This window comes from Fusarium fujikuroi, chromosome FFUJ_chr04 (genome assembly GCF_900079805.1).
Source record: "Fusarium fujikuroi IMI 58289 draft genome, chromosome FFUJ_chr04".
NCBI classification, from domain to species: Eukaryota; Fungi; Ascomycota; class Sordariomycetes; order Hypocreales; family Nectriaceae; genus Fusarium; species Fusarium fujikuroi.
This window is the reverse complement of record NC_036625.1, coordinates 3279564-3301440: the sequence shown is the minus strand read 5'-3', so window position 1 is coordinate 3301440 and position 21877 is coordinate 3279564. Positions and strand designations below refer to the sequence as shown.

At 46.6% G+C, this 21877-nt stretch overlaps 9 protein-coding genes; 7 read left to right on the top strand and 2 right to left on the bottom strand.

Moving 5' to 3' along the window:
- Window positions 1–1852: 1852 nt before the first annotated feature.
- Window positions 1853–3682, bottom strand: FFUJ_14876 (related to bromodomain protein BDF1; the record flags this gene model as incomplete). Its single annotated transcript, XM_023576868.1, has 1 exon — window positions 1853–3682. The coding sequence occupies one exon, from the start codon at window positions 3680–3682 to the stop codon at window positions 1853–1855; it is 1830 nt and encodes a 609-aa protein (XP_023429907.1).
- Window positions 3683–7316: 3634 nt separating this feature from the next.
- FFUJ_14875 (related to integral membrane protein PTH11) lies at window positions 7317–8637 on the top strand (the record flags this gene model as incomplete). XM_023576867.1 has 5 exons in its annotated part: window positions 7317–7481; window positions 7539–7643; window positions 7701–8077; window positions 8126–8196; window positions 8255–8637. The coding sequence occupies 5 exons, from the start codon at window positions 7317–7319 to the stop codon at window positions 8635–8637; spliced, it is 1101 nt and encodes a 366-aa protein (XP_023430007.1).
- A 298-nt stretch (window positions 8638–8935) lies between these two features.
- Window positions 8936–9660, top strand: FFUJ_14874 (related to ATP/GTP-binding protein; the record flags this gene model as incomplete). XM_023576866.1 has 3 exons in its annotated part: window positions 8936–8989; window positions 9038–9107; window positions 9173–9660. The coding sequence occupies 3 exons, from the start codon at window positions 8936–8938 to the stop codon at window positions 9658–9660; spliced, it is 612 nt and encodes a 203-aa protein (XP_023430006.1).
- Window positions 9661–10243: 583 nt separating this feature from the next.
- FFUJ_14873 (uncharacterized protein) lies at window positions 10244–11472 on the top strand (the record flags this gene model as incomplete). XM_023576865.1 has 6 exons in its annotated part: window positions 10244–10422; window positions 10475–10574; window positions 10628–10696; window positions 10741–10804; window positions 10858–11375; window positions 11425–11472. 6 exons carry the CDS (start codon window positions 10244–10246, stop codon window positions 11470–11472), a joined length of 978 nt encoding a protein of 325 aa, XP_023429906.1.
- A 604-nt stretch (window positions 11473–12076) lies between these two features.
- FFUJ_14872 (related to putative tartrate transporter) lies at window positions 12077–13799 on the top strand (the record flags this gene model as incomplete). XM_023576864.1 has 5 exons in its annotated part: window positions 12077–12229; window positions 12276–12444; window positions 12492–12643; window positions 12693–13506; window positions 13561–13799. The coding sequence occupies 5 exons, from the start codon at window positions 12077–12079 to the stop codon at window positions 13797–13799; spliced, it is 1527 nt and encodes a 508-aa protein (XP_023429905.1).
- A 530-nt stretch (window positions 13800–14329) lies between these two features.
- Window positions 14330–16311, top strand: FFUJ_14871 (related to carboxylesterase type B; the record flags this gene model as incomplete). XM_023576863.1 has 5 exons in its annotated part: window positions 14330–14437; window positions 14491–14558; window positions 14629–15043; window positions 15096–15457; window positions 15504–16311. 5 exons carry the CDS (start codon window positions 14330–14332, stop codon window positions 16309–16311), a joined length of 1761 nt encoding a protein of 586 aa, XP_023430005.1.
- Window positions 16312–16931: 620 nt separating this feature from the next.
- On the top strand, window positions 16932–17890 carry FFUJ_14870 (uncharacterized protein; the record flags this gene model as incomplete). XM_023576862.1 has 3 exons in its annotated part: window positions 16932–17230; window positions 17292–17622; window positions 17669–17890. The coding sequence occupies 3 exons, from the start codon at window positions 16932–16934 to the stop codon at window positions 17888–17890; spliced, it is 852 nt and encodes a 283-aa protein (XP_023430004.1).
- Window positions 17891–18799: 909 nt separating this feature from the next.
- On the top strand, window positions 18800–20203 carry FFUJ_14869 (uncharacterized protein; the record flags this gene model as incomplete). Its single annotated transcript, XM_023576860.1, has 1 exon — window positions 18800–20203. The coding sequence occupies one exon, from the start codon at window positions 18800–18802 to the stop codon at window positions 20201–20203; it is 1404 nt and encodes a 467-aa protein (XP_023429904.1).
- A 185-nt stretch (window positions 20204–20388) lies between these two features.
- On the bottom strand, window positions 20389–21598 carry FFUJ_14868 (related to MOSC domain protein; the record flags this gene model as incomplete). XM_023576859.1 has 3 exons in its annotated part: window positions 20389–20432; window positions 20478–21435; window positions 21485–21598. 3 exons carry the CDS (start codon window positions 21596–21598, stop codon window positions 20389–20391), a joined length of 1116 nt encoding a protein of 371 aa, XP_023429903.1.
- Between the last annotated feature and the right edge of the window lie 279 nt (window positions 21599–21877).

Here is a 21877-nt window from a genome sequence, read left to right as displayed (position 1 = left end):
GGGTTTATTATTACCTAGCCAACCCAACCCAAGAGACGTAAATAGTGCAGTGCAGAGTTGAAAGATTTCAAGGGGGCTGGCGGGCGCGATGCCTGCTAGAAGGGATAGTTAAGGAAGATTTGGTCACTGACGCGACACGATAAGGCCCGGAAATTACTCTTCAGCCACGTGGGGCGTCTTGTTCAAGGGTCTATGTAAATAAAGCGTCACCACTAATTTCTCGGCGTTCCAAAGGCCAGTGCGCTATGTTTGGTCTGTTTTGTCTGTTTTTGTTTGTTTTTGTTGACCAAGAGACATGAGATGTCTCGAGATCCGATTCTTTCAGTTTTCCCAACTCAACCTGGACGATGTTGAGTTAAGAACAATGTTGTTTTGAGAAGAGCGGTGAGCATTGACAAGTCATGGGATGTGCCTGGATGGGTCATGAGGTTTGACTGGAGGGGGATGTGGCTGGTGATATCTGAGCAAGAGGGTGTGTGGCTGGGGAGATTGCGCAATTTAAACTGTCTAACGTGAACAATCCTCGTGTTATTCTCGTGTCTTTGCCTGATATCTGAGAGAGAAAAGAGGCGAAAACTGAGAAACTGAAACACAGACTCTTATACCATTCGAGAAAAGAGTCGCCAAACTTGTTGAGTGACTCATACTGGAGTCATGCGCTGGTCAAGTTTTGGATCATGTACGTGTCAAGCCACATCGCCATCTGCCATAGGCTGCTAGATCTGTGCTAAACCTGGCGGTGGAGTCAACGGTAACGGACGGGTTAGATCCCGTTTAGCTCCGAGCCGAGGTGAGTCTAAATAATCCCTCACCAAATCATTGACGACAGCTGTTTCAGATTGTTGCTTTGTTGTTCATGCCTCTAAGTAAATAACACAATATTATGACTCTGAACGAGACACATCCGCAAGAGGGGTGACTCAGTTGGAGGGGGGGAAGTTTGAGGGTGCCAAAGTTGGAGGATAGGTAGGTAGCAGAGTAACATGCATAAGACAAATTCTGCAGCATCAACTCAATGAAACAAGGCAAATGGTTCGACATATGCATGATTGAGACTCGTGACAACTTGCAGCGTCACTGTTGATCAGTGGTCGCATGAACCGTCTGTCTTTATTGGTGAACGCCAACTTTAACTTCCAGAAGTGAGCACCCGTTAATGCCGTGCATATGCAAGCTTGCACAGACTTATCCACAGCGGGTGCTTAGAGGAATCTTTGGAAGACAGACATGGACATGCGCGCGAGGATTGATCGAGTTCTAGTGGCTTATTGCAATCATTCCAAAAGGAAAACAATTCTTCCAGTTCTGGGAATCGAACATGAGAGCATTGGGTAAGCGAGATCTGGAATACGTTTTTCCGCTTGACAATTTGGTTGGTGTCATATTTGAACAGGAGCTAGTTCAAAAACCAGGCAAACATCAGATTGATCGTGAACCTCTGAATCGCAATATTCTGTGATGATCTCTCTGTAAACTGCACTTTTCGAGTAGGAACCTAATATTCCTTGGCACAAGCGACGGTTTTTATGCTATTAAATCGACTCTGCAAGTGTGTAACTACAAAACCTATCTCTGTGCAGGGTAGCTTCGCCAGTAAATAAACGCGTCGCGTCGCGCTAGCGCCCGCCTCTGAACTAGGGCCTGGACCGACTTGCAGAGTCCACCACGCTGTTCAGATGCTCAATTCATATCGGCTTTGGAATTTTATGATAGTGAAGTCGGGTTCTGTGCCCGTTCAATTGCTATATACTCTTCATTGCTCGACATCGAGGTGAGTAAATAAATGATAATAATTACAAGAAAAGTTCAACCGCGTCACGTCGCGTCGCGATTTGGTTACAGCCAACGCTCTTTACTGAATATAGCGACGAACACGGCTGTTGGAGCCAATGCACTGGGAGTAGTAGTCGTTCATCTTCTTGCAAGAAGTGCCAGAGGGGCATGTGGTAGCACCAGTCCAGTTCTTACCTCCGCATTGACCGTACATCTGAGCGGTGGAGGAACCAGCGGAAGAGGAGGAGTCGGTGGCAGCCGCAGAGGTCTCTTCCTCGTCACAGTCTCCGGTGGCAACTGGCTTCACCTCTGCCTTGGGCTCCTCATCACAATCGTCGCTAGACGAGGATACCTGCTTGGAAGGAGTCGCAGGCGCAGTGGGCTTCTGCTCTGTCTCTGAAGAGGTATCAGCTGCAGCCTCAATCTCATCGTCGCAGTCGCCAGTAGTGACGGGCTTCTCCTCAGTCTTGGCAGGGGTAGCGTCCGTTTCCTCCTCGCAGTCGTCAGAAGCGATAGGCTTGACCTCTGCATTCGCAACAGGCTCGTTCTCGGTCTCCTCGGGGCAATCGGGAAGGGCCTCTTGCTCGTTGACAGCCTCAGGAGTTGTCTCAGGAGCAGTCTCGGGGGTGCTCTCCGGAGTAGTCTCAGGTGTAGCGGGAGTAGTCTCGGTAGCCTCATTGCCAGACTCGGGGCTCTGAGATGGGGCGGATTCAGAGCCAGAGCCAGAGCCAGATCCGGAGTTGGATCCGGAGTTGGAGCCGGAACCAACGTTGGCGGGTCCGACGCTACCGAGGACAAGAGCAGTGACTTCGCTGGCAGAGACGGGGGTGATGATGTTGTCCTTGTTCTTAGCGACAGCGTTGAGTCCGCTCTCACCCTTCAGAGAGGGAAGATCACCGCTACTGGTAGCAGAGTTGGGCACGCAAGCACGGCCAAGAGCGGACTGACAAGCAGAAGCACCGCTCTCATCAGCGACGAACAGAGTGCTGACGGAAGCAGCCTCCTTAGTGATAGGAGTATCGACACCATCAAAGACGTTGCCCTCAATGATGGCGTTGGCTCCTTGGTAAGCATCAAAAGCATGACCCTTCATATTCTGGAAGTAGTTGTTGGTAGCGTGGAAGTAACCGTTGGTACCAGGCTCACCAAGCTTGGGAGCTCGGCCAGCCACATCGTGGAAGTGGTTGCGATCGAGAGTGACCTGATCACCCTCACCGTAGAACATCATGGTCCAGTAGTGGTTGCCGTTGCAAGAAGCAGAAGTGTCGGTGACACCGTCGAATTCGGAGTTTGAGATGGTGAGACGGGAGCCGTCGTAGTGAGAGACGATGAACATGCGGCCAACCTTGGAGAACTTGCAGTGATCGATCCAAACACCATCGTTGAGACCCTTGAGTTCGAGAGCATCACCACCCCATACAACACCGGGGTTGATGTCGGTGAACTCAATGCCCTGGACAATGACGTTCTTGGATCCCTTCTTGATTGAGAGACCCTTGCCCTTGAGGACAGCCTTTCCGTTACCGATGATACTCTTGTTGCTGCCAACGGGAAGGGGCTCAGGACCAGCAGCGTCGTAGGTGATGGAGCTGACAGCGACATTGTCATCACCGCCGCAAGAAAGATCACCGAGGTAAAGCTGACCGCCGTTGCTAGCACTGCAGCTCTTGCGATCACAACCAGCACCAGTCTTGACATCTCCAGTAAAGTCAAACTCCTTGTCGAGGTAGATAACACGAGGAGTGTCATCAGCAAGGAGTGTAGCGAGCTCCTCAGCAGAAGAAGGCGTAACAGCCTCTCCCTCACCACCAGTAACACCAGCAGCGAAACCGTAAGCCTTGCCCGAGACGCTCTGGGCAGAAGCCGTGGCTGCAGCAGCCAAGATGGCAGCGATACTTTGCAGACGCATATTGAATAGAGAAATGAATGACAAGCCGTGAAAAAAGTATAAACGAATGACTTAGGCCGGCCTAAGATGTAACGAATGAATGAGAGCTGAATGAAGGAAAGTAAAGAGCAGTACCAAAGAAGTGAGAGAAAGTCATGTTAGTTGACGATGTTGGGACCCTTTTAGATGTCTTGTCGTTGAAAACGTGCTAGGCTGAGATGGTATGTTGAGCCGATTGTCCGACGCGAAGTGTCTCATGCCCATGTTGAGTGACCCAAACGGCTGGCGCCAAGATGATCTTGAAACGGTGACGGAAAAATTATGCTTATTACCCAAGCTTATTTGGGAAGACGTTTAGTTTCGAGGGTCGTGTTTTATTCGTAGAAGAGGCTATATAAACACTGATGGAACAATTGACAGATGCCTTCATTTCATCACTAGAGCGTGGCCACCAAACTGAACAAAATGTGTTGGAGAGACGGTTGGACTGAATGCTGCTCTATCGATGACTTCGGATCTGGAGCGAGAATACGCGCTTCTTGGCCGTTTTTGAGTCTCATTGGCTCACTTACGTTGTTTAACTCCGCGAAACCCTAGCATGATTGTGGACCTGTTTGTGCCAAGGATTCTGTTTGTATCAGGTGTATGGCACAGCAATTTCTGGCCTGAATTGCGGATCGTGTTTCTGCAACTCAAGATGAATTTGCCGCCGCTCACTGGAGAGTCAGGCGAGCCAATGTCGTCTCCCTTTGTTTCAACGATGAGCAATTAAATCCAAGGGTGTAAAGGGCAATTATGCTTGTCAGAATAAATGTCGTGAAGAATATTTGTTTAACGTGACAAGCTGACATGGTGGACAGCCCTATTTATTACCTGGGCAAGATTTTCATTCTAAGCCATAGGGCTACGATAATTGCAAGGATATAACGAGACAGATGATACATCTTTGCTCTAATGATCACGGTTACTGGAAATGAATTGATCATACACTATTATACCTGTCCCTGAGCAGGCAAGTGATTACGGTAGATTTCATTACGGAGCTCAGCTCCGTTCTTGCTTCCTGTCTTTTGGATTTGTGGTTTTCGAAGACTGCACCACCGATACGTATTTGCGATGACGAGTTCATTGCGCCGAAAGTAAGTTTGAGGATGAGGTGAAGAGACTTTTCATTGTCTGCGACGAGAATGAAGTGAAGCTGATTGATGTGGGCCATTTGGTGTAGATAAGGGAGATAAGATAAGATAAGATAAACGGTATCAGCATTCCCGACAGCATTTCCACGGATGGAGAAGAACCAGAATGAATTGAAATAGACGTGAACACATGCCACAAGGGGATCTAAGCTTATTCTTCCGCAAAAGATTATTGGGGTAACTGTAGTAGCCGGTTAACCCAATCGTAGAGCTTCAGAGTTGATAGGGATTTTGATCAACATCAATAGACTAGGGCTCACGCGACTCAGTCAGCCCTGAAAATCGAGGCTTAAACCTAACTACAGAATAATCTACAATGCGCAACTTCCGATAGGTTGCCCTAAGAAAGGAGACAGTGTCCCGTTCCCCCGGAGTAAGACTTTGACAAATTTGGGCAAGGTCTGATGCTTGGTAAGAGTGAGTGACGGACTAACGTCCCCCACCCAAAGACCGGCCACCCCCACAGACTGGCCACCTCATTCTCAACCCAGCCACCTAATTTATATATACTTTAAACAGTTATAACTCTATTAATTTAATTCTAATTAATTTTAAACTAATACTAATTAATTTAAAATGCCTTCTTTTAATAAAAAAGATATAAGTACTATATTTTAGATAGTTATAAATAATATATTAATAAATAAAGTAGCTAAAGCTTATAGCATTAACCATTCTATACTCTAAGGTCAGATTAAAAGAAGCATAATACTAAAAAAAGCCTAAAAACCTTACTAAAAGCTTTTTAATACTTAAGAAAAAAGTCTTTAAGACTAAATTATTATCTAAGCTAATTTAAAATATCCTATATTATATTAATAAGTTAGAGAGTTTACCAGTAAGATTACTATCTATAATAGCTTCCTAAAAGGCATTAAAAAGAACTAATTATAGGGCTTTTTAAAATAAAATCCTAATATTAAGATATTAAAAGGCAAGAAAATTAACTTTAATTAATATTATAGAGCTTCTTCTAAACTAATAAAGGTATTCTTTATGCTTTTTATAATACCAGTAATATACCTAATTAAATAGAGAAATAAATATAATATTAATAAAGTTAAAATAATAAAAAGAATAAAAATAAACAGTCTATTCTTTAATTATTAATTAAAGAAGTTAATACTTATTTATTAGCCTAATTCTTATATCTAAATTATAATTCTTAAGTATATTTTAGTAACCAGAAAGGTCTTAAGACCTATAGTTATTTTTAAAAGGAAAACAGTCTAATAATAATATTTCCCTAAGAATTTAAACTTCCTAAAAGACTAAAAATTTATATATAGTAATAAAGGCTAAATAAATAATAAATTAGCATTAATTTAGTTAAGAAAAGTCTTTATTCTATTAATATAGCCTAAAAAGAAAAATAAATCCTAATTTCTTATTCTTAATAGCTATAGAAGTTATATTATAGAAGATTTCCTCTAGAAATATTATAATAATAATATATATCTATTATTTCTTTCTACTTATATTTTCTATATCCTTTAGTTACTAAATATTATAGTTTTTAGTCCTCTAAAAAGGGCATATTATTATCTTCTTTTAGATCTTATTTCTATCTTTAATAACAGTTATATTAGCAAGATTATATTTCTATATACTTACAATAAGGCTTAAAGAGAAGCTATTATAAAGTTTAATATAATTACTGGCTTTAAAGCCACTAAACTGTAGCCTATAAACCTAATAAAGGTCCTAATAAACCTAATAGTTATAAAGATACTTTCTCCTGCTATTATAGTAAATTTACTAGCAAAAAAGCAGGATTTAAGTCTCCTAAAGACTTCCTATTTATCTATATAGCTTCAGCAAGCTTTAGGCCAAATCCTAGCTTCTATAATATAAAATCTAACTATTAGGCTACTTTTTAGGAAGATTAGTAATTAATTAAACTATTATAACTTTAATATTAAGTAATAAAATAGAGAAATAAGTATTCTATAGTAAGAAAATAAAGAAAATTAACTAAAATAGCATAAAAAAGTTATTTATAACCTAAATATAAAGTTTATAAAGATTCTAATAATAAAGAAAGCTTATAAATAGATATAAAAAACTTTATAACTAAAAAGAATAGTAAATAAAGTTAAGAAATTAAAACTTAAAGATCTTTATACTAATTTCTATATAAATATTTACTAACTAAAGTTTTATTTAATATAAAAAATATAATATTATAATAATTTATTAATTAATTATAATATTAGGTTTTTAGTGTTTTGGCTAAGGTGGCCAGTCTATAGGGGTGGCCAGTCTTTAGGTAGGAGACGTTATTGCCTGGAAAACTGTTACCCGGCGTCTATGCGTCTCCTTTACGTTTTATACGGAAAACAGAAAGCCAGCAACTTGATAGCAACAGCGTATAAGACAGACCCCGTATCCGTAGCTATATCCGTTCAGAGACTTTGAACTCGCTTGGTGTGCCCTTGCATGGCGTCGACCCACTGGAAATGGCTGCTGCACCGACAATTGAGCCTCGCGGGCTCGGTTTGGCTCAGCTCATCACCTCTATTCTGTTCGGTATCCTTACTACCGTTGTTGTCTTTCTGCGGACGTTTATTCGCGTAAAGAACCGTGTTTTTGGAGCTGATGATATGTTGATGCTAATTGGATATGTTGGTTTCACCACCAGAAAATTTACAGTAAACATGCAGCTAACATCCAGTCGCAAGATTTTGTTTGCAATACTTGTCGGCGTAAGCTCTAAATCTACATACTATGGAGCAGGCCAGCGAGATTCAGTCCTCCCAGAGGGTATTTACCCTCATGGAAGGTTTGTACGTCATCCCCACCTCCTCTATCTCCTTGTATCTGGCTAACAGCCTGGCGCTCAGTATGTCTGGCTCTTCCAAATATTCTACTGCGCATCCCTCGTCTTCATAAAAGCCTCTATATGCGACGCCCTACTAAGAATCGCAGTTATACCATGGCATCGAGTGGTTGCATGGATGACACTTGCTATGGCTGTTATCTGCGCCATGATTGTGTTCATAAGCCTTTTCGTGCTCTGCAAGCCATTGTCAGCAACTTGGAATGGTGACGGAAAATGCTCACCACCTTCGGCTCTGGCAATTCTGGCTTGTTTCGTCTCGGCCTCCTCGATATTGACCGACATTATCTGTGCAGCACTACCAGCATTGATGTTGTACAAAGCGCAGATGAAATTGGCGACAAAGGTCTCCATCAGTATGGTGCTTGGACTCGGTGCTCTGTAGGTCACGCTTTTGAAACATACGCGTCGTTTCACTAACTGGTGTAGTGCATCGGTTGCTACAATTATTCGGATGCCATTTGTCTTGTTTTACTTCCATCCCAATCCGGACTATCTTTGTAAGCCATTAATCTTGCTCCTGGAACAGGTCGACTTATATCTCTAACTCGAATCAAGATCGGCACTGCCATGTTTCTCTATGGAGCACCGTCGAAGCAGGAATAGGTATCATAGCTGGTTCTCTCCCTGCTTTGAGAAAGTTCGTCAAACGCTGGATTACATTTGACAGCTCAGCTCGCCAATACTCACCCCCTAAGCCATACGGGGGATCCAATGGGCTGGGCATCACTAGTCATATCGGAACTGCAAGCCGTGTGAAAGGGTACAACATATCACGAGACGTGGAGAACGACGGCAAGGACCACTGGGAAGGTCTTGATGATGGCTCATCTAGGAGAGGGATTATAGTCACCGTAGACGTAGAGATGCATGCATTGGAGAACAACGCGGAGTCGATAGGATCTCGTGTCTCAGATGAGACATATGCAAGACCAGCTTAGTATAGTCACGGGTTGAGTTGGGAATGCCATGTATTGGCAATAGTTTATAATAATTTATTCTAATAATACAGATTACTTTAATCAACCTAAATTACTAGGCTATTATAAACGTTTGAGTGTGCCGGGCAAATTGTATTGTATCGATGACTAAGGATTATAGGTGTCATGTGTGATGTTATCTTGTGACTCATCAGCCCTCTTCTCGGCTTCAGGCCGCATCTAAGTTCCAACCTCTTACTAAAGTGCCTCCAATTATGAAGTTTCGGCACCAAACGCTTCTACCTCTAACATAGGAATCATGGCCTCAACGGATAGCGCTGATGGTAGCCCATCTGAGGATATACCTGATCAGGTAAGCCGAAAAGAAATTGGGTTTCCGTGAGGCTGACCTTGATCTCAGCTATGGCCTCACCTCTTTCGAACAAGACAAGGCGACTGCCCCATTGTAGTCATGACTTGCGGAATGGCTGGTAAGCCAAAAGAACCGAACCATTCAACTTAATACAAAGGCACGGCTGCTGATCAAGGTGCACAGGAGCCGGAAAGTCAACTCTCGCCAAAGCTATCGTGACTAAGTTTCCAAACTTCAAGCGACTTTCAAACGACCAAATAATCTACGAGTCTCATGGTATTTACAAAATCGACTACCCCCCAGAACAATACGAAACATACCAAGAAGAAGCAAGCCAGAATCTCATCGCAGACCTTGAGCGTATTCTGCAAGACAAGTCCAACGATGTAGTACTAGACTTATCTTTCTACGATAAAGATTATCGAGATGAGTACAAAACTATTGTGGAACGCAACGGCGGTCGCTGGGTACTGGTATATCTCGATGCTGGCCGAGATCTTCTCTGGAACCGGATTCAACGACGAAGAGCTGAGAGGGACTCATTAGACGCGAAAGACCCTGAGAGAAATGGTGACTCAGCCTTTGATATTGATGGTGAGACCTTTGATATGTATTTGGCTGGGTTTGAGCCACCAAGTGGCGAAGGGGAAATTGTCATCAAGGTAGAATGATGTTGGAGGTTCAAGAAGAGAAGGAACTCCACTCTGCTATAATCTGTAGAGAAGCTTGTATCTCCTCCTGACAACTCATAGCTTCGCATTTTGCCCCATTTATTATGCTTGTGGCGTCTTGTTCAAGGCTGAAATTGGAGAAAAGAAAGATTCACGCGAGACTTCCAGCAAAATTGATTGGAAGCCATCAGGGTTAGTAGGCATAGGGCCAAGAGTGCTGAACATGTTATGTCCTTGAGATTCTAAACTTTCCCCAGTGAACCATCCATTGAGACTACCGGAAAAGTATCACGATGCTCTTCAGCCCTGACTTCGGGGATGTTTCCTGACGATGGAATGATCTGTTTTCTGACAGTCTGACCTGGGAATGCGTCGTTACCGGATCCAGCCCGAGCATCAGGCACATTCGGGCTTTTCCCGGACATGCTTTGGAAGACTTCCGTGTCAGCTAGCTGGCTGCCCCGCAACCCATGACTTGCAACCGGATCTCGGCAAGATACCCAGAATCACTATTTATGCATAGCTCAAGGACTAATCTGACGGCTGGAAGTCAAAAACAGTCGAATGCGCGCTACTGAACATCATGACTGCTCAACATCCCGACTTCGACCAACTTCCGCTGGACAAGACTGGCCCTCGGGGTAATGCATGGGGACTTTTGGGCAAAGACGACCAGCTGGGTACTCTGAACTATTTGACAGATGAGGTAGTTGGACAAGCAGCGAGAGAGAACTTCAAGACTGGGACCAGGCTGTCATTGAAGTAAGTGATGCCCTGGTAAACTACATTACACTGGCGCTAACGTACGATAAAGTTGGTCAATGAAGGGAGCCTCATACCCGAAATTCGCTCGCAAGAACCTGGAACTTAGATTGATCAATAAGGCGCCCCTGAAGCATGCTCATGATGATGAAGTAGGCTTCCCTCATCTACAGCGAGCCTTCTCAAGCTGACCGTGATGCGACAGTGGAGCTTCAATTCACAATGCAGTTCTCAGTGGGATGGCTTCCGACATTATGCTTATCAAAATGAAGCAGTGCGTTCACACCAGCTATCCTTTAGCCAAAGCTAACAGCACAGTTGTACTACATGGGCCGCAAAGCCGAAGAATTTGCCGCATCGGACCACCCAAATAGTATCCACCGTATGATCAAACTCATTGAATGATGCAACGAGCTGTAGACTGACCAGTTATAGATGTCTCGGCCAAAGGCATCGCGGGCCGCGCTGTCTTCATTGACTGGTACTCATGGGCCCTCGCTCAGGGCTTGGAAATTGATGCAATGTCATCATACGAGATCCCCTTTGACCAGATCGCCAAAACTCTGGAGTTTCAAAACATGAGCCTTGACTTTTTGCGAGCGGGGGACATCATCGTTATCCGGTTCGGATATCTGTATCAGTACGAGAATATGGACGCTGCTAAGCGCGAGTATCTTGATAAGCTTTACCAAACGCAAAAGCCTGACAACATTGGTCTCAAGCCATCTGAAGAACTCCTAAAATTCCTCTGGGATACCAAGATTGCAGCGATCTGTGGAGATGCACGTTCATTGGAAGTCTGGCCATGTAAAGATCTGGAATGGCACTTGCATGAGTGGCTTCTGGCGGGCTGGGGTATGCCCATCGGAGAACTATTCTACCTGGAAGAACTTGCCAAAACATGCAAGACACTAGGGAGATACACTTTCTTCATGTCAAGTTCGCCGATGAATGTGGGTTTGCTCCTTAATAGCCATGTCTGAAGCCGCTAACTTTGGATAGGTACCTGGCGCTGTTGCAAGCCCGCCAAATGCCCTTGCGTTCTTTTGAAATGGAGGTTTCTGATATCGCGATAACATAGCTACTATACCTGAATGCATATGGATGACCTGATGAATTTCTTCTGGACTGATAGGTGCTTGCGTCATGTCATTTCAGTATTGTGTCTTCGAACCTATTTCTTTGCTCCCGTAATTACTCGTCTGCCTATCTCCATGAGAAGCTTGAACACGATAACCATCAATGCCCCTTGCAAATGAAGATCGGACTCGTCACGGATTTTTCGAAAGAAGTAAGCCTTTGCTTAGGAACCAGGTCTTTCCCCGAGGTCGGAGAATGTCCGATGGATATCATGTTCCGCCGACACATCGAAACCATTCCGACCAAGGCAAGGTTCCCCCGCTTGACGTGACTCAGGCAAGGAAGAACCTTGCGAGTTAGCCAACACTAAGTCCCCTCTAGCTTAATGAGGTGAGATGCGGGGTCCCCATGGGGTTCAGGCTGGGGCTCAGTAACACCGGAGCGCACCCGATGGACAGAGTTGCTTTGATCGCCGTGATCCAGGTCAACATATATACCATGCTTAACCCCGTGGCAGAGTGAGTAAGTAGGCAAAGAATTCACCCACAATCCATGAGACTTATCCCTACGAGCCATGGACCAAAGCAACAACAAAGCCCTTGAGCCGATCAAGGTAGACGACAAGTTTGTCGAGCACGCTCCCGATGCCTATCCAGGCCTATCGCCAGAGGATGCTGAGTTCATGAGGGGGTATGAAGGAAAGACTGGTAAGAAAGTCGTCAAAAAGGTATGCCCATAACAGGCGGCACAGTAGCTTCAACTGACGCGCGCAGATTGACTTTCGACTCCTTCCCATCATGGCCGTTCTATATCTACTTGCGCATATCGACCGAGGAAATATTGGAAACGCGAAAATCGAGGGGATGGATAAGGACCTTGGCCTTGTGGGAAACCAGTACAACATCGCCAGCACCATCTTTTTTGTGCCCTACATCATCTTTGGTGAGTTTTCACGACAGATACGGGAGCGATCCACTGACAAACCTTAGAGGTGCCTTCCAATATTGTCTTGAAGAAGGTCAGAGCGAGCATCTGGCTGTCGTTCTTGATTATATGCTGGGGAATCGTCATGACGTGTATGGGAGTGGTGCAGAACTTCCAAGGCCTCGTCGCGTGCCGAGTAATCCTCGGAGTATTCGAGGTAAGTGGCACTTCCTTCTTCCTCGACACCCTGCTGACCCGTAGACCAGGCAGGTTTCTTTCCTGGCGCCGTCTTCATCGTCTCGAGTTGGTATCCCCGTCATGAGCTTCAGCAACGTCTCGCCATTTTCTACACAGCTTCGGCATTTTCTGGTGCACTCAGTGGCCTCCTGGCTTTCGGAATCGCTCGTCTCGATGGTGCAAGAGGTATTGCCGGTTGGCGTTGGATCTTCCTCATTGAAGGAGCTGTGACTGTCGCAGCTGGTCTCGTGATGCCACTCCTCATCATTGACACTCCCGAAAGGGCCAAGTGGCTTTCAGATGATGAGAAGCGATTTGTGGACCTTCGTTTGCGACTCTCCGGTGTGAGATCAAACACGGAAGAGGGAGACAAGTTCTCGTGGAAGCTGCTCTTCAAGACAATGGTCGATTGGAAGGTGTTGCTGGGAATTATCCTCGCTTGGGCTAATTCTGTCCCCAATGCTGCCTTCAAGTTCACCATGCCACAGATCATCAAGCAGCTTGGATTCTCAACCGCACAATCGCAGCTTCTGACGATGCCTCCGTATGTATGTGGTGGTGTTGCTGCATGGTTATCTGGAAGATTCTCGGATCGCTTGTCGTGGCGTATGCCCTTCATCGTCGGACCGATGTCGGTACTCCTTGTCGCCTTGGCTGTGCTGTTCAATTACTCCAAGAACGTGGCGGATAATGTTCCAGCCATGTATGTTGGTGTCATGCTGGCTCAGATCGGTATTTATCCACTTCTTCCAGGTATCAGCGCATGGACAGGTAACAACCTTGCACCATCGTGGAAGAGATCTATCGGTCTGGCTTGGCTTTTGGCTGCGGGAAACCTGGGCAGTAAGTTTACCAGTTGGAGTCTCATTATCAGCATCTCCTCTAACACAGTTATAGGCCTCATTGGAACAAACATCTTTCTCGATAGAGAAGGCCCTCAATATCCGACTGGGTATGGGGTTTCGCTCGGGATCATCTGCCTGGCTGCCTCCTGCGCTTTGCTTATGGAGTTTTGTCTCTGGAAGTCGAACAAAGCCAGGGCTCAGCTTTCCGAGGCGGAGATACGTCAGAAGTATCCTCAAGAAGAACTGGATGCCATGGGAGAGAAAAGTCCGTTGTACAAGTACACTCTTTAGTTGGGGAGCGCATGTCATACCTTGCACGCCGAGGAAAAGCAAAGGATTGCCGGACGAAACGGAGCAACCCGCCAGCCTCTTCAGGCGCCTATTGATGGCACCAGTGGCGTAGACGCGCTAAGCCCGCTAAAGAATAAAACGCAGAGCCCTAGCTTAGGGACCAGCAAAAGTTGCAGGGGTTGAATCGATGTCAATGACCTTAAATACTACCTTGAAATATTGTATCCTGGCTGGCATAAATGTCGTGGATACTTCAAAGCATTAAATCTCATCTTCCTCTTTCGTTTATATTTCGGGGATCGAGAGCTGCCAGAATTCTTTCAAACTCGCATTTGTCTGTTGACTTGCGTGAAGGATGGACTAATGCCATTACCCGGAATCCTGTCAGCCCTAAGATGCCGAGATAGCCTGTATCTTGCAGCCCGAGCTTTATATGAAGACCATGTGTGACTTGTTTGTATTTCCCTAAAAGACTGTCCTTTACTGTCCACATTGTCTTGTCCATGACATTGCGGGTCTCCAATTTAATCATGGCTAGCCATCTCGTCGTCCTTCTCCTCAGTATCCACGGAGTCCTCGCCTCTGAAGGCCCTGTTGTAGATCTTGGGTATGCGGTTTACCAGGGATCTTTGCAAGAGGTAAGAAGAAATACGATTGATGACGTGACGTTGTTGACATGACTGACGTGAAGGGATCTTCGGTTCTGTACAATTTCTCCAACATCAGATTCGGTGAACCGCCGATAGGTGATCTTCGATTGTACGTACCGCTCTGCCCAAAATGATTCCACGGTTGCCGAATGTTCTCTACCGATGTACTTACTTGGCAGCGCGAAACCTATTGTTCCTAAAGGACGTAACGTGACAGTAGACAAAGGAGAAGTTGGCAGAATTTGTCCCCAAGCGATGGCCGCTTGGGAAGTATACACTTTGTTCACAGGGCCAGACTTTCTGAGTGGCAAGATCTCAACTCTGACCGAAGAACAAAGATACGCCCTCAAAGAGCCCTCAGATTTGAAGATACCGATAGACCCCAGGGAGACAGAAGATTGTCTCTTTCTCGATGTTATCACGCCCGTTGAGACTTTCGAAAACTCAGCGAAGAGATTGGCACCGGTGATATTCTGGCTCTCAGGAGGTGGGTATACTACCGGTGAGAAGGGCTGGTTCGACCCCGCGGGTCTCATCAAAGCGAGTTATCCGTCGAGTCCGGAAGGCTTGGTCTTTGTTTCTGCAAACTATCGAGTATGTTATTGTCAGCTGGGTTCAAGGAAATTAGAAGACTGAAGACTCACAGCTTGGTGCTCTTGGATGGCTTGCTGGATCGAAACTGGACCCCGGTAATGACGTGAATCGACCCGGTACTGATGATGTGTTACTGATGCGGAGTTCAGAGACGATGGTAGCCAATGCGGCACTTTACGACCAGAGACTGGCGCTTGAATGGATCCAAGAGAATATCCATCAGTTCGGCGGCGATCCAACTCGTGTTACTATCATGGGCGAGTCAGCTGGAGGTTTGTCTTTCTGGTCCATGGAGGCGAGCTTCAACACTGACTGGAACTTGACAGGTGCCAGTATTTATCATCATCTGACCGCCTTTGGAGGTAAAGATGAAAGAACACTCTTCCAGAGGGCGATCCCTCAGAGCACTGGCTGGTAAGGGGCGCAAAGACCCATGCCGTATTGCGCTGACGCGCCTTAGGGTTCATATCGCGGATGATAAACTCGAGAATGATGTTGTTGACAAGTTCCTCGCTCTTGCAAAGGTTTCGGATCTGGAAGCGGCTAGGAAACTGTCAACTGAAGACGTTCAAAAGGCTAACCGGCTTCTGATCTCAAACTCTGCTTGGGGAACAAGTACTGCAGGCCCATTTGTGGATGGGCTGTACGTACCAGAGAACCCGGATAAGCTGTTTGCAGAAGGGAGGCATATCCAGAATGTAGATCTGTTGATTGGCTTCAACGAAGATGAAGGACTGATCTTCACATCTCCAGAGTCAAGTGACGATGCTGGGTACCGCAAGTTTCTGGAGTCAACATACTCGAACGCCAGCCCCGAGACACTTGACCATATCGAGAAGACGCTCTACCCACCAGTGTTTGACGGAAGCCATGGGTACACCAATCAAACGGATCGCGCCTCCATCACAAAGGCCGAGTCAGAGTTCACCTGTAAGTATGGGTACCTGCAGGCCGCGTACGGAAGCAGAGCCAAGAGCTACCGTTTCAACGTCTACCCCGGCCTTCACGGCAGCGAGATGCACTATACCTTCTACAATGGTCCGGATCGGAATCCAGAGGCCGATGAAGCTATTGCTGTTGGGTTTCAAGAGCTTTTGACGAGCTTCGCGGTCACAGGGAACGCGACTTCGCTGGCGGCTCCTCAGGGGGTACCGGTGTACGGGGATGAGAGGCGTATGCTTTATATCGGTAACGAGGGCTTCGGTATCGCGACGGATGAGACTGTTCCAGAGCGCTGCAAATTCTGGCAGAGTGGGATTTATCTTTGAGTGTGCGTTGTCATTCGACTGTGGAGGGGGTGCTTGGGGTAGCCGTCTGCTATTGCTTGGGTATCGGGGCTCACGAAGGTCGGAGTATGGACTTTGTTGTCGTTTGTGGTTGAGAGCTTTCCACGGCGAGTGTGGAAGAGATGCTATGGCAACAGGTATTTGGCGGCGTCGGGAAAACTAGGAGTAGAAGTGTTCCTCCTCTGGTGCTGTTTCATGTTCGGGGCTTTCATCTCAAGCTGGCTTGACACTGTTCTCTGCTGTTTTCACTTAGTCTAGAGGAGGAAAGAAAACCTAGGAGATTGATCCTAAACGACAAAAGGACTTAGGCAACTTAGCATAAGTTTAGGATATCTTTGCTAAGTTTAGGATATCTTGTAAATTCTTTTGAGATGTTGCATAAAGGCCCGGTGTCTTGCTCCTAGAGGCTAAGGTAGTCTACGTTGCCTTATGTTCCGTGGAGAGAGGTCCTTGAATCACTGGGGAGTGGGGCTCTCAAAGGATGGTCCCCCCGATCGGCTACCAGGCCTGGCCGCAGCAAGCTTTCCTCCTCGTCACTGCATCAGCGCCAACGTAAACTTCATCTTGACAAATCCTCATAACCCCATGAGGCATCACCCACGATGCCTCCCTCACCGACTCAGTCCCTTCACCAACTGAGCGTTGAGAACTCGTGGTTCGCAACGCGTCCGTTATTCTGGACCTCTCAACACCTTGATCTCCTGGGCATTCGCTTCCTGCACTTCGATCGGCCCATTCATCCACCGCAGCCTCGCGGAGATGCCGCTGCAGATCTTGACTCAGTCTATGTTATTTTTCATGTCATGCGCCTTGCCACGGTTCCGGACACCGAAAGCAAGATCAAGTCTGCCATTCATCTTCTTTGTACCCCAGGAAGCCCTCTTCAACTCAAGCCAAAGCCGTAAGTCGACTCTCATCCCCCTTGCCCGACATCGAAGAATTGACTTAGTTTCTCTGAACAGGTATGTCGCGAAGTTCTTCTACGCAGGACGCCCCGTTCATCAAACGTTCTGCTATGCCCTTCATGTAGCCAAGCCATCTCCCCAGACGCAGCCACCGGTTATCGGTTGTGCCTATTACCGAACGTTCCTCCGTGAGCGGCAGAGACGGTACACTCCTCCGTCTCACCCCAGGAAAAAGGCCAACTCTCCAGTCAAGAGACTATGCGACTCCCACTTGCGAAGAATCATCCCGGAGAACTGGGCGGAGGACCCTTACATCGTCTGTCTGCTGTTGTCCCTGGCACAAGCGCAGGCAATCAAACAGAAGAGAGCAATGCCAGAGACTTTCCCTGTACGTTTATTCACTCTGTAGCTGATACTTTACTGACTCTAAAAAGGTGCGACTCCTCGTGGCTTTTGACGGGGACAAGAATTTCGCCCATGTCTTCCAGGCTGACATTGATGCGCGCATCCTCCAAGCACTCAACGAACCGAGATTCGATTTGAATGGAATCACATGGCCCAATGTTACACACACGAAAGTAGCCTTCGACCCTTACCTGACCTTTCCGCATCGCATTGTGGCGGAGATGCTTGGGTCTTACATGGAGCATATGTAGGAAAAGGCTGTGGACGGAGTGTCGGCATCTCAAGCTAGAAGCGAAAGCATGAGGATGACGCGGGGGTTTACATGAAAAGAGTCAAGGTCCAGATGTAGATTGTACCTCTTACGCTGGATACGAGTGCTCTTTGCGTCAGCTGAGAAGGACACTTTAGTGAGTAATCGACCGACATTAACCTTCAAGCCTTGATCTACTATTCCTCCTTTCCATTTGTTCTCACCCAAAAAACCGTGAGTCAGTCTATGATTTGAGAACGAGAGATAAAAATGTCTTTGTCATGCTGAACACTCTTGTTGAGACTGTTCCATATTTGTCCTCTTCTCCATTGTTCAGCCTCCGAAAGGCTTGTCCCTCTGAACACAACCAGAACAACTGTTAATGATGCCGACTCAGTTCATGAGCGGACACTATAAGCAAACAATCTAATTCCTCGAACCCTCTTGTCGGATGAAAACTTTCCTTCCCGTCCCTCAACCAGAGATGAAAGTTTAAGGTTATATACATTTTAGTCTCTTCCTTTTGCAAACCTTCAAAGGCTTAAACAGGATAAGGTCTCTTGGTTATTGACGAAATTTGCAAAGCAGAAGCTTGTCTTGCGAAAAGCAATATCGTACACCAATTACCAGTCTAACCAGCCTGAAGTCTAACCCTGTGGCCAAGCAAGTAGCCATACACCTGCCACTGGTAGTAAAGCAAATTTCTGACATTTAAATAAGGTGTCAATAATAACTGCTCACAGGCATCAAGTTTCCTAGTGCTTTTCGTCCTTCAATATAAAAGACCTCAGCTTTCCTTTCTCCCTTCGCGTTTACCGAAGGAGTCACAACATTCCGCTTACCTTCCAGCATCACTCAAACTAAACAACATCGATCATACCCCCATTGCCTACATCCAACTCCATACAAGATGGATCTCTTCGACAGACTCCCCGCTGAGGTCCGCATCAAGATCCTCGGATCTATTCCTTCGCATGCGACGACCGCTCGACTGATCCGAGCCTCGCCAGCCATGCTGGCCCAATATACGACTACTGAGTCGACTTATGTGCGCGAATACCTGTTGCAACTTGTAGGTACCGATGCAAACGATCATGGTCTTCTCCAAGACGCTCTAGCGATCATTTACCTCAGCGAGACTGATGACCTCGACCAAATCTCCGATATTTTGCGCGAATGGAAAGCCAAGACCCTCCCACTACCTTTCCGCCGTGGTGATAACGACACGACCACTAAGCTTCGGCTTCTGTTTGAGCGCATGGGCGAGTTCATCGACGACTACCTCAGCAAGGCAACAGCTCAGAATACTGCCGAGGCGTATCTTCGCCCCCCGCGCCGCACATACATCGACACCGTTGACCCGCAGCTCATCACTCTGCATGACTTGAACCCCCAAGAGAGACTTCGTCTCTTTCAAGCATTTATCAAGTTCGAGGTCCTCTGCAATTTCAGCAACGAACGAGTCCACCACGCACTGACCAAGCTCCGACCGAAGCTGAAGCTCGGATTGAGCAGCTGGGAGAAGAAGGCTTTGATGTGCGTATATGAATACATGAAAGCATCCTACAGCGCGATGTTCGTCCAATATGCAGGTGCAAAGACGTTCAAGGACTACAAGAAGACTTGTGATTCTCTGAGACGGGTCGAACGTGAGGACTCATTCTTTGTCGAAACGATGTGTTACGATCCACAGTATCCCTTCCGTCGTTACAAGTCTCTCGAGAATGCAGCCTATTACCCCAAAGCGCTACCTTGGTGTGGGTTTGATGTGCTGTCGCACTTGATGATGGAGGCGAAGGCAGAACACCAACCTATGCGGATTGCGAGGATGTGTTCAAAATATGACCGGAGGAGCTGCGACTCAGCTCACCACATTGTTTCCAGGGTCGAGGAGATGCAATCTAGGGAAGACAGTGCTCAACTGAATCGACTCGCAGGACGCCCCAATCGTACCAATACAGAAGTCGTCCAAGTCAAGAGAATGCGACGCACCATACACCAACAGAGAGCCTGGGCATTCTTCGACGATGCGAGATTGTGTCCTGGACAAGAAGCTCATTTCCCGACTGAGGAAGAGGTCACGACAGAGGTAGCGAGACTGGAAGCCGAGCGGAAAATGAACACAAGGAAGCAATGGCAGGAGTACTTTGCCAAGAAAAGATCCAACCCTCCTCGGTATAAGTCCCCCCTGAAGCTATGGGACCGAAATGATCATACCACGGCCGAGAAAACGCTAAAAGACTGTGAGGCAAATAACGGTGGTTTGGTCCCTCCGCCATTCTTTGCATTGCCCGAGGCGAGACATCGTGGATGAACGCGAAGGGCAGTAAATTTGTTTCGGGGCTCAAGACGCCTTTGGAGAGTAAATGAAGAACTCTGTATTTAAAACAGTATGAGCATAAGTATAAAGCAGGAGAACTAAGGTCAATAAAAGATTTGATATTATATTAGCAGTTCCTAAAGCACCAACTTCCATTTTATCCAGTGCACCCGCCTGAATTACTTCTTTTGTGATACACCGAAAGTACTTAGATGCGGCCAATCTATTCTGGTCAGTATGTGTATACATCTCGAGGTACAAAACTCACCAAATGTCGTTCTTTGAGAATTAATTCGCGTAACGTCGACCCGCTGGCCAATCGTCAATGATTTACTCGTCGCATCACCGTAGCAAAAGCCATAGCGCCCAAAGACAGGACTCCATTTCGCTCCCTTGTCCACTCTTCGATCCTTGTTGAGTTTCTTCCAGACCGTACCGCGATCATCAGTAGCAGTCTTTCCAGTGTTGTAGTCAACAGTGATACTCTGACATCTATAGCAATTTGCTGTCAAGGGCATGCGTACTCCACCTGCAAAAGTGAGCTCGCCCCAAAAATCTTCGGCGAACGCTTTGGAAGCGCCACGGACGACGACGTTGGGACGGAATTTGGTGATGTCCATTGAGTAGCCTTCATCAAGACGAGATGAAACTTCGTTGTTGGACTCTTCTGTGACGACTAGGTAGTGGGCAAGATCGCTGAAGGCAAGTCGCTCAGGTGGGTGAGATAAAGGAGGGAGAATGTTCTTGATACGCTCGGTGAAGGACGCTTTCTTCAAAGCGTCTGAGCTGTGAGGAGCCAAGGAACCCAGGACGGCTCTTGACTCGTTCCCAATGTAGACGAGTCGGACTTCATCGCCAAGGCGGTCAGAGAACCATTGTGATAGCTCATCTCCCATATCATAGGCCTTGGCCTTGCTGGTATGCAGACTGGTTTCGATCGTCTTCCGACCTTCAACAGCAGGCTTCAGAGGAAAGTCGACGCTATCATCTGCCTTGTCTCCAGTCCACCTCACCGTGACTTGGCCCTTATCATAGTCGACAGAAGCTGAAAAGAGAGCGAGTTTCAAATGATATCCGATCAGCATCGTCTCATGCGAAATATTGCCGTTTTCATCTCGGTTGACCTTTTGCAGAGAAAAGGTCCTGTCCCCTTCGAAGCCATATGGACCGAGACGCGCTTTTGTCAAAGACGTTCCTCGGATGCCTTTGACGGGATAAACATACAACTTCGGGAATTTGTTAGCCGGAGCTTTTTGTTTGAGTGAGCTTACTTACTTGGGTGACTTCCAATCCGGCTTCTCGCGTCTTGGTACTGGAAATAAGCAAATAAAGACCTGCCAGAACAGCGAAGGCGCTCAACGCAACTGACAGGATAGTATAGTCGTCCATTTTCTTCCTTGAATGTTGAGAGGGGAAGTTATTGACGGAGCGGAGGGGCATCCGCAGCATTGAGCGTATCTGCTTCAGTAACTTTTAGTGACACTTAGTATGACGTGCCGCTATGAAGAACTAAACCACAACAGGTAAATTGATAGCCCACTGTTGGCGAAGAGCCATTGCGAATTGATTCGGTAGTCAGTTGACACTAGGACGAAGAAGGAGAAGGGACCCGAACACTGGGTCTCAACCCCATCTCAACTCCACCCAAACATTCTCAAACACAGAAGT